Source organism: Arvicola amphibius, chromosome 6 (assembly GCF_903992535.2).
Source record: "Arvicola amphibius chromosome 6, mArvAmp1.2, whole genome shotgun sequence".
NCBI lineage: Eukaryota > Metazoa > Chordata > Mammalia > Rodentia > Cricetidae > Arvicola > Arvicola amphibius.
Window position 1 is genome coordinate 132557946 of NC_052052.2, and position 11393 is coordinate 132569338.

At 48.2% G+C, this 11393-nt stretch overlaps 1 protein-coding gene across 1 annotated transcript; it reads right to left on the minus strand.

The window, feature by feature from the left end:
* Positions 1-666: 666 nt before the first annotated feature.
* LOC119816178 (tubulin beta-2B chain) lies at positions 667-2101 on the minus strand. The gene is made up of 2 exons (XM_038332536.1): positions 1996-2101; positions 667-1727 (listed from the first exon to the last, which is right to left on the minus strand). Exons 1-2 carry the CDS (start codon positions 2054-2056, stop codon positions 667-669), a joined length of 1122 nt encoding a protein of 373 aa, XP_038188464.1. The 5' UTR covers positions 2057-2101.
* Between the last annotated feature and the right edge of the window lie 9292 nt (positions 2102-11393).

The following is an 11393-nucleotide window of genomic DNA, read 5'->3' on the forward strand; positions in this document are numbered from 1 at the left end:
TATTAATAATGACACCCTCCAGAGAGGAAGGTTGGATCAAAAACCACGGGAGGAGAGGAAACTAACTTTCTATTCTCCTTTAAATGCTGTGCTGTGTGCCTCTAAGTAACTGCTCAAATAAAACTTTATAAAGGAAATAAAGGCCTGGTGAGGTATCTACATGAAAACACACTTTGTGTGCATTCTTGCAGCAAATGAATCATGTACCAAAGGGCATTTTAAAATTCAGGTTGCTCTCTCCTTTTGGATTGAGTAAGGTCATTCTTGGTTCAAGATATATTACCTCATGCCATACCCAAAGAGGCGATGCCTCTGGGCTTTCATTCTTTTCTAATGGAAGAAAGTACTATGTGTCGAGAAAGGAGGATTTAAGTTGATAATAAAGAACTTACTAAAGAGAAAGAAAAAAAGACACCATTAGGACACAAAGGTTTATGTGGTTTTAGCCATTACAACAGGAGTTCAGAAAGATCTCAAGTGTTACATTGATGTTATCAATATTACAAAAAGAGAAAAAAAGTGACAGGCAACAGTGAAGAGCACCAGAGACCCAGCACAAACCTAAGACCATCTTTCTTCCTTCAAACTGCCAAGGTATTTTCACAGATAAGCCCCCCTCCCCCTGCTTTCATCTCAGCTTTCCCTAACCTTCTTGGCCTGGGGAACTCAAGCCTCATCCTCGCCTTCCTCCTCCTCGAACTCGCCCTGCTCATCTGCAGTGGCATCCTGGTACTGCTGGTACTCAGACACCAGGTCGTTCATGTTGCTCTCTGCCTCGGTGAACTCCATCTCGTCCATGCCTTCGCCAGTGTACCAGTGCAGGAAAGCCTTGCGCCGGAACATGGCAGTGAACTGCTCCGAGATGCGCTTGAACAGCTCCTGGATGGCGGTGCTGTTGCCAATGAAGGTGGCAGACATCTTGAGGCCCCGGGGAGGGATGTCACACACGGCCGTCTTCACGTTGTTGGGGATCCACTCCACGAAGTAGCTGCTGTTCTTGTTCTGCACATTGAGCATCTGCTCGTCCACCTCCTTCATGGACATGCGGCCCCGGAAGATGGCAGCCACGGTCAGGTAGCGGCCATGGCGTGGGTCACAGGCGGCCATCATATTCTTGGAGTCGAACATCTGCTGAGTGAGCTCAGGCACTGTCAGGGCCCGGTACTGCTGGCTGCCCCTGCTGGTCAGGGGTGCGAAGCCTGGCATGAAGAAGTGCAGGCGTGGGAAGGGCACCATGTTCACAGCCAGCTTGCGCAGATCTGCATTCAGCTGGCCTGGGAAGCGCAGGCAGGTGGTCACCCCACTCATGGTGGCTGACACCAGGTGGTTGAGGTCGCCATATGTGGGTGTGGTCAGCTTGAGGGTGCGGAAGCAGATGTCATACAGGGCCTCGTTGTCAATGCAGTAGGTTTCATCTGTGTTCTCCACCAGCTGGTGCACGGAGAGGGTGGCATTGTAGGGCTCCACCACGGTGTCAGAGACCTTGGGTGAGGGCATGACGCTGAAGGTGTTCATGATGCGGTCTGGGTACTCCTCTCGGATCTTGCTGATGAGCAGGGTTCCCATGCCTGAGCCTGTGCCTCCCCCCAGTGAGTGGGTCAGCTGGAAGCCCTGGAGACAGTCACAGCTTTCAGACTCCTTCCTTACTACATCCAGGACGGAGTCCACCAGCTCAGCACCCTCTGTGTAGTGGCCCTTTGCCCAGTTATTGCCTGCACCACTCTGGCCTGTCAGAGCAAAGGAGGGTTAAGTCAACCATGATTGGGTAAATTCTTTTTTTTTCTTTTAATCACCCGTCAGATATAGTTATTTCAAGTTATCACCAAATGACCAATAAATATTAAACAATGAACTATTTGTCTCTAAGCCTAAACTGAGGCTTAGCCAGCACACACCTGGATGCTATTTAAGCTCTCAATCTGTCAATCACAGTTCTCCACCCCTTATGCCAGTGATAATTGGCACCTTGTGCCCTTCTGTCTTCTACATACTCACCGAACACGAAGTTGTCTGGCCTGAAAATCTGCCCAAATGGTCCAGACCTGACTGAGTCCATTGTGCCCGGCTCTAGGTCCACCAGGATGGCCCTAGGTACATATTTATTACCTGCAGGGAAACAAGAGCTGGTTCAGTCCTTCAGGCAGTAATCTCTGCGGAGAAGGGCTTGGTACCACCTCTTTCCTGATTGGTGCTACCCCCAAACAAAGGAAGGCCTATGACCAGGCTTTCAAAGGATTTGGTTGGCACGAAAGAGGCAACCCCACCCAAGAGTGGTCATCCTAAAGTAGACATCTTCTTCTAGGGCCACATAAGAGCAGGACATAGGGGTGCCAAAATTGAACATGGGGTGTTAAAAATAATTACCAGTGGCTTCATTGTAGTAGACATTGATTCTTTCCAGCTGCAAATCACTGTCTCCATGGTAACTGCCAGTGGGGTCGATACCATGCTCATCACTGATGACCTCCCAAAACTGAGACATAAAAAGTCTGCATTTAGCTATGCACGACCCCACCCCGAATCGCAATGAGATGCCCCCACCCAGTTTTAATAACCCGACATTGCAGAAGCTTTAATGAGTGGCGTGACCCGGGCACAGCCTTAGGGCTTACATTGTACAAGATCAGAAAGTTGAAACTGGGCGGTTTCTCAGGAGAACAGCTGCTCTCGGCAGGAGGTAGGGATGGGGGTGGGGGTGAAAAAACCGGCCCAAGCCTGGGATTGCGGGTCACAGCCGCCAGCGGCAGCCGGAGACAAACGCGATGGGACTCCAGGAGCGGAAAGGGGGCAGGCGGGGAGAGTGAGGCCAGGGAACTGTAGTAGGATATTTTAAATTCAAAGCACGTCTAACCAGACAATCGCTCTCCTCCCCTCCCCCGCAGCTCGCCTGGTGTTCAAGCAAGTAAAATCAATTCTCCTTGCGTCCTGGCCCCTCCCAAAGACTGGCGCGCCCACCGACACACCCGCTCCTTCTTCAAGCACGCGTTGTGACCAGGAAAAGAAGGAGCAGCCCAAATTCCGAACAATTCCGAGAAAATCGAATGAGATCCCCAAGCTTTAAGGTAGCCTCTGAGCCTACGCCCCATCCGATTGCACAAAGCAAGTCAAGTACGCCCTTGGCGAGACCTGGGTTCACCTAGGACCACCTCGCTCTCCGGTGCCCGAGTATCCCGAGGGGAGCTGTGCTACCGTTCCTCCCCCACCCCCTAAACAGCGACCCACCTTAGCACCGATCTGGTTGCCGCACTGGCCCGCCTGGATGTGCACGATCTCTCGCATGGTGCCTCTTAAGCTTCTTGTTGACTTGGATGTGTGTCAGTGGGTCTGATGGTCCTCCCCTTCCACACCCACTGCAGGGCCACCTGAAACTTACTCTGGAACGATGGGCTGAGGGCGACGGCTGGGTGGGCTCGGTCTTTTATGCAGGGAGGGTGGGGCGGACCAAACAGACCGCGCCCCCCAGCCAAAGCCCCCCAGTCCCGTTCTCGCTGGCGCTCTCCAGGCCGAGTTGACGTAATGCTCTGAGCCCCAGGGACGGTCCAGGGGGCTGGACTATGGGCTTGTGGCCAATCAGCGCGGGTGTGAAGACCTTGCGAGGGGTGGGGGTTCCTGGGAGAAGCTGGGGCGTGATCATTGTCTTGTACTTGAGAAGGGGGGAAACCGAGTTGGGGGAACTGAGAACTGGGAACGTGAATCCGGCCGGAGTGTGGCGAAGCGGGGTGATTAGTACCATAGGCTAGGGATTGAGAGAGGGCTAATAATGGATAGGGAAGAGATGGCAATTCCAGCAGGTGCAGTCCGGCGTTGAGAGTGCGCACAGGATTTAAGCTAACTACTTGGCGTTACCCGAGCCAATTCCTCTTCTAACACTGGGCAGGCTTTGCCTAGCTAATGCACCTGTCGAAAGTACTGCCTCTTTCCTCATTCCTGAAGGTCAACAACTGTCCAAACGCAGACGCCAATTACATAGAATTTTAGGAAAAGACAGGTGATCCCAGGAAGTCCAGTGTAATTGGTAAAACAAAGGTCCAAAGAGCCTGACTTGGGACACTATAGGGCATCAGAGCGCGTTCTTCTCCGCCCATAGCATCAGCTGTCCTTGCCTTTGTCTTTGTTGACTGTTCCTTCGGTGCAGTCGCAGAATTCAGGGGTAAAGAAGGATCTCTGAGCCCAGCCTTGCCTGACCCACTCCAAGAATACACAACACTCAGCCTAAAACCAACGACTTCTTCCACCCTGTGATTGGCTTTTGTTCCTCCCAAGTGATGGAGTGGGTGTGGCAGGCCGCGCTGCCTGAACCGTGCTGCCGGCAGACTGAGGGTGGAGTTCTGGGGGCGGGCCTGTCGGGGAAACAAAGAGTTCACAAAAGCGTGGGATGTGTTCCACAACTGAGTATTTAAAAATCAGCCAGGCGACGTCCTTCCCAGCGTTAGGTTCCTCTTTTGTAAGGAAAGGGGGTTGGGTCCGAGAACCGTCATTGCCTAGAGCATTCTTATCTTCCTTTGCAGCGACCACGAGGTCCCAGTCTTAATGCTGCGGATGAAGAGTGGGGACACGCCTAAAAACTGCAGCACCGTGAGCTAGCCAGGGACCACCGCAGACCCTGGCGCACTAACATCGGCGCGTGCGCAGACGCGGTGCACCCTCACTCCCTTCAAACCCGCATTTTCTAGGTATTCGAGGAAGAAAATGATTCCTTTGTTACTATCTGGGCGCGTGTGTGAGATAAACCTGCGTTCTTCTGAGGGAGGAACGAAGAGAGTATCGGAGCCTGTTCCCTGCTACCCCAGGTTGGAGGTGGTTTAGGAGGTGATGTGACCCTTTTCATTCTCTGGGGAAAGAGGCCCAAGTGACTCAGGGTCTCGCTATAGGGTAGAGCTCGCAGCTGTTGAGAGAGGGAGGGCCTGCTAGAACCATCCGCAAGCTGTCATCGCCTCTCCTTTCCGCAGGGGGAGGGAGGTATAGGACGGGCTTTAAACTCAATTCTATTTTTATTTTTTATTTTTTATTTTTATTTTTTATTTTTTTTGGTTTTTCGAGACAGGGTTTCTCTGTGGCTTTGAAGAAGCAACCAGAACAAAGGCCTTTCCACCTGCGTTGCCAGTGTGCCCAGACTGGAGCTCTATAGCCAGAGTTCTCCAGACACGGCTGCGGGTGCTCAGGTCGGGGTGGGGTTGAGAAGAGAGGCAAAACAAAGGAAGGTGTGCCCACATGTCCACTAGCAGGGTTCCAAGGACCCAGACCCAGACCCTGACCCCAGATTTTCCCACCAAGTCATCCTACAGACATTGAAGAGCAAAGACGGAATACTTCCCAAGGTCACACAACGAGTTAATGACAGGGCTCCGACAGTCTTCCAGACGCCCGGGTTTTCAGGGAAGGTTTTCACGCACAGCCAATAGGGCTATTGCAGATATAGACCTAGAGGTGGTGGCTGCGGTGGTGTTGAGCTATCCTGAATATAACACAGAGAACGTGTCACCCACAATGCCATTGTAGATGCCGCTGTGCAGCGGTCCCGCCTAGCTGCGCCAGTCAGGGAGCAATCCCGAGCTCAGGGGCCTCTGGGGGCTCAACTCTAAACTGGGTAATCTGAGCCTGCCTCTCTCACCTAATGGATTCCTCTTCCAGCTTCTGTTTCACGGCCAGATCTTTGCAAAGTAGCTGGTTAAAAACTCGTGTTTACGATTATATAGATGAAAGGGCCGTTTCTCTCGGATGGATTTCTCGTAGCGGAAGCGGTTTGGAACAGCGTGACTAGAAATCCTAAAAGTTGGAAGACCCTGAGCTGGTTAAAAACCAGCTTTTCTTTCTTGTGGTTTGCCTCATTGTTCCCATCCAACTTGTCATTGGGATTGTGGTGTTGTACATTGTAAATTTTTGCAACGAACTGTTTTTTGTGTGAAATTTTGACAGCAGCCTCTTCTTTTCAAAATGGCTTTCTATTCATCTGCAAACTTAGAAAAAGAAAGGAAAAACAGGAAGAAAGAAAGAAAGGAAGGAAGGAAGGAAGAGAGAAGGAAAGAAAGAAAGAAAGAAAGAAAGAAAGAAAGAAAGAAAGAAAGAAAGCCTTGTTTTGCTTAACCCAAAGGAAGAGCTATTCGGAAGCAAAATTAGGCATGTCCCCAGTATTTGTTTTTTGCCTATTTATTAGATTCCTCTCTCTTTGTTACATATCAAGCACGAAAACTTTAGGGCAATGTATTTCATTCAATATCTCTTACACACCAATTAGTTTTAATGATACATTAACATTTAAGAAACAGGTGCAGAAGCATCTCCGTGCAAAATCAAATCCATCATTTGTTTTATAGAGGGAGGACCCCAAACTGTTACAATGATATGTGCTTTTAGTCAAATCATTTTTAAGGGCAAATCCTCAACTGTGCATTTATTGTACACAAAGGATCATTGTTTTAAGTAACTCAAGAAGTCGGATAGAAAGGAGACGTTTCATAAATACATAGTAAAATTTGAAAGTGTTGTTTTCTCAATGCACAATGTATTTTGATCCATCTATTGAAATCACGAGACATTTAGCTCGGGATTTTTGCTCATAGCTAGCCTGCATTCGCCACTTAAAGTTCAGTTCACCACCCCCACAGCCTAATCTATGTAGCCTAGATGTACGCGGTTTCCTAGGCAACACACATTTTGCCAGTGAATGAAAGGGAATTGAAAGACTGTAAAGGCTGCAGATTCCTGGTTATTTCCTCCCCCCACCCCATCCGCCCTTCTCATTGCTCTCTGGTTAGAAATATTGGGAGGTTATCAATTCTAACATTTATGTAAAACACCCAGGGAACTGGACCTAAAAAGGGGTCAGAGCCCCATTTAGTTCCCCGGGGGCTGATGCTGGACGCTACCATCTTAGTTCAGCGTTCACTTCCCGATTCTTTCCTTCCTCCCCTTCCGACTTGGAGATGAGAAGCTACTGTGCTGGCACAGCAGCATTGTCCAATGCTCTAGAATTTAGGCGCCACCTGGGTGGGGGCTTCAGAGCCCCTGTCTTCCTGCTGCTGTAGGGTTCTATAGGGATCAGCCACTCAGGCAGCAAGAGACTGGGATCCGCAGAGATCCGCAGAGAAAAGTCTGCATCTTGAATGCAGCAAATGAAGCCCAGCGCAGGCACCTTAGCTCTTTGTTCCTCACTGAGGCTGGGTGTTTTCCCATGGATTTAAAAGGCTAGCATCCAGTCTGCAAGCCTTTCACAAGGAAGGTTGCCTCCCTTGTCACACAAATCAGCAGGAGGAGGGGAACCCCTGATTTTCCAGGGCATCAGCTCCTTTTCATGTGCTGTCTCCCTTCCTCCATCCTTAGCAAAGATTTTAAGATCCTCAGACCTTGCACAGGGAAGCACAGAAAAGTTCACAGTGCAGCCCGGTTAGCTGTGTTGCATAGGACAGAGCCATCCTGGGATGAAAGCAGAAGGGGCTCAGATGAAGCATGCTGGAAGAACTCTGACAGCCTGCCCTTGTAAGGTGCTGTCTGTGAAAATGGATCCCTTTTTAAAACAGAGTACACTGCAGAAGATAGTATGGGGGAGCCATTTTAAGTTAAGGAGGCAGATTGCTGTAGTATCAACGTGACCGCAGGCTACCTCCCACGTTGTTCCACTAGCAACTGCTGCTTGGCACTGTCTCCTGAGCTCGTCTTCTCTCCAAAATCCACCGCAGACCTTTGCTTGCTGTTTAAATAAAATGAGAACATACGTACGCACTCACCCCTCTTCCATTTGCCCTAATGAGCATGTGCGAGGACCTCTTAGCAAGCCAGTCTCTACTTCATTTCCCAGTTGGTGGCCACTAACAGATAGTCACAGCATGCTAATTTTTTAAAAAAATTCCATTGAGAGGCAGGCGGATCTCTGTGAGTTCGAGACCAGCCTGGTCTACAAGAGCTAGTTCCAGGACAGGCTCTAAAGCCACAGAGAAACCCTGTCTCGAAAAACCAAAAAAATTCCATTGAGAGGATGTCTGAGAATTTGCTGCTCCTTTCAAAGTAACCTATCAAAAAGGAAACTTACCAGAAGGTTTAGTCTGGTATGCAGATTCGAAAGAATTAGCTGGGTGTGATGTCACGCTTTTAGTCAAAAGTGTGCCAAAAAGTAAAAAGAGAATTGAAGACAGGATCCCTAAGAATTGTCTGTTCCTTTCAAAGTAACCTATCAAAAAGGAAACTTACCAGAAGGTTTAGTCTGGTATGCAGATTCGAAAGAATTAGCTGGGTGTGATGTCACACTTTTAGTCAAAAGTGTGCCAAAAAGTAAAAAGAGAATTGAAGACAGGATCCCTAAGAATTGTCTGTTCACCTACGTTCATGGTAGGTAGTTCATAAGAACCAAAAGAGGTGAGCATTGCAAGTGACCATGGCTGGGTAACTAGATAAACAACATGGTCTGTATGTGATGAAATATATACACCTAGTATTTTTATAAAATATAAGTCACCTAGACTTTTAAGAGAAGAAATTCTGATACAAGGGCTAATGATGAGGCCGTTTGAAATTAGCCCATGACAATAAGACAAAGCTATACAGTTCCATGCATAGGTATTGTACAAAGGAGTCAAAGACAAGGAGACAGAATTGGGGTCACCAAGAGTTGCAGAAGGGAGAGTTGGGAGGTTACTTATCAAGCAAAGAGTTTCAGTTTTGCAAGATAGTCACAGCACCATGAATGTAAAATCACTCCCTCGAAACCGGTTCCAAGATGCCACCTTATAAGACACTGAAACAGGACAGAAAAGTGCACATGGATCAAAGTTTGCCATGTGAATAATTTCCAGCGAGAGAACATGGGGCGTGGCTTGGGCTAAAATTCTGCTGGAAAAACTAAAGGAAAAACTATGAAACAAAGCGTTGTTGTGACACTCAATGACCTCTGTGGAGAGAAAGGCATGATTTTATAAAAGAAGCAAATCCATAGCCAGCAGAATAGGAGAAGACATGTCCGAAACAATCAGCCGCAGAGGAAGTGTGGACTTAGAAGCAGAGACGTGAGGAAATGGGATAAGTTACGGCCAAGAGAGAGTCACCACAAGCCCAGATTGTGCCTCATGGCACGAAAGCTCGCGACAGCTGCTGTTCTACTGTTCTCACTGCAGCAGACAGACGTGAAACACGCCAGCCTGGGGGTGAGGATGCGGGGAGTGGAGGAAGCCCTGAGAGCATGCGCAGATGTGTGTAGACATGAGATAGCTGTGCCAAAGATCCCAATGCCTCAGTTCCGTGGGAATAGCAAAGCCTTACCTGGGTGAGGCTCAGGAAAACGCCAGCTCTTTCCCTCTCGGTGCATGTGTGGATGTTGGCAGTGTGTGCAGAAAATGTCTACCACACTTTACCAACTTTCCCCTCCAAATGTTTATGGCCTTATGACTGCTCCCCTAGAGAGACTATATCTACAGAAATCAGTAGATCCCATCTTCTTGATTCAGCTGTATACCATAAGCCTGCCTCCATATTCAGCTATATGCACTAACCCCACGTCTGTGTTCAACTGTGTATAATGAGCATGCTGAGTTTCTGGGTTGCTGCAATTATTCTATCAAAGAATCCAGTCCACTAGACCCCAGCTCTTCTGTCTATGTGTGTCTGTCATTTCTTCACTGTCTTTTCTTCATTCCCTCAATGCCCCAGGCAGATCAAATCCTAGGAGCTATGCAGTGATGGAGCCGGGACTGAAATGAATACAATTTTACCAGAGACTCCCAGAGAGAGCCTTTCTACTTTCTCTGCCCACTGATGGGAGGGACATACAAACTCTGTCCGTCACCCCCTGGAGTGATGTCCTGTAAGTTATTTTTTTGTGATGGAAGAGTGGTAGCACAAATGGATGGGCCCCATGTGGTCCTGGGGTGTCTAGAACAAACTATGCCTAGAACATGGGCCCAGGAAACCTCAGCAATAACTCAAGGATGCTCTTCCTTTGTCCAGTGATAGATGCCAAAGGTAACACTCATGTTGGAGACCCTAGCCTTTTGCAAGTGTCCAACTGGGCATCATCAGAAAGATATTTATGGAGTCTTTAACATGGGAGGGGGTGGTTGATTAGTCTTATGTCAACCTGACACACAGATTGCACTTATCTGAAAGGAGGGAACCTCAATTAAGAAAATGCCCCCATACGACGGGTCTGTAAGGCATTTTCCTAATTAGTGATCACTGGGGGAGAGTTCAGCCCATTGTGGATGATGTCATCCTTGGACTGATGGTCCTGGGTTCTATAGAAAGCAGGCTGAGTAAACCAGGAGAAGCAAGCACGAAAGCCGCACCCCTCCATGCCCTCTGATTCACCTCCCGCCTCCGGGATCCTGCCTTGTTTGAGATCCTGTCCTGACTTCCTTCAGTGACGACACTATGGAAGCATAAGTCGAATAGACCCTTTCTTTCCCAACTTACTTTTTGGTCATGGTGTTGCAGCAACAGAAACTCTAACTAAGATGTGGGCTCCCAGGCCTCCCTAGCCTTATGTCTACCCCAATTCCTGTTGGACTCCTCTTTACTTACATGGTTACTGTATGAGTGACGTGGGTTTCCATGGGGGATCAATATTCTTGGCTTCTGTTCCCGAGGAAGTTGAATGCTAAAGTCAGATGTTGTGTTTCTGACCAGAGAGTTCCATTCTGGCCCTCTTCCCACCCACCTCTTAAGGACTGTTTGGATCATCTTTTTAAAAGACTCATATGGAACGTCCTCAGGCTCTAGAGATGACCCTGTCCTCATAACTGTTCACGGAAGTGTTTACAGTCCACCGCCCCTTCAGGCCTTCAGCGTGGTAGGAGTGGCCTAATGGAGCATCTCTATTTTCTGTGGTTTGGATACAGTTAGAGTGTGTGCCCCCAAAGGTTCATGTGTTGGAGGCCTAGTCCTCAGTGTGGTGACAGTCAGGCAAGGGAAGCTTTAAGAGGCGAGGCCTAGTGTAGAGTGAGTACTCACTGGGAGCCTTGCACTCAGAAGAGATTAAAGCATTTCTCCCCTGAGAGCAGGTTGTTATAAATCCATGAGCCTAGCCCTTGAAGCTCTCTGGTTTCCTGTCTTACCACGTGATCATATTCCCATCATGGTGCCACTTAGCCATGCTATTTACTCAGAAAATCCTCATTAGAGCTATGCAGTTCTGGATACCATATTCTCAGACCTTTAGAACTGCGTGCCAAGTAAACCGTTTTTTTTTTTTCTAAATAAAATGCTCAGGTGTTTTGCTATAAAAATGGAAAGTGGACCAACACACCTATTCATCAAACAAATTTTCATCTTGTTGAGCTTTTTATTTATTTTATCTTACCTAAAATTGTATATCTTTAGTCAGAAATGAAAATTCTGAAGATAACCATCTTCAGTATTACCTCCAGTACCAAAAGTTAAAAAACTAGTTTAGATATTATGAATACATC

Bases quoted from the DNA above. Each gene is read 5' to 3' on its own strand.
- LOC119816178 (XM_038332536.1), bottom strand. From the start codon at position 2,056: ATGGACTCAGTCAGGTCTGGACCATTTGGGCAGATTTTCAGGCCAGAC. The intron at 1,728-1,995 runs GTGAGTATGTAG...TTGCTCTGACAG, and splicing joins GCCAGACAACTTCGTGTTCG to GCCAGAGTGGTGCAGGCAAT.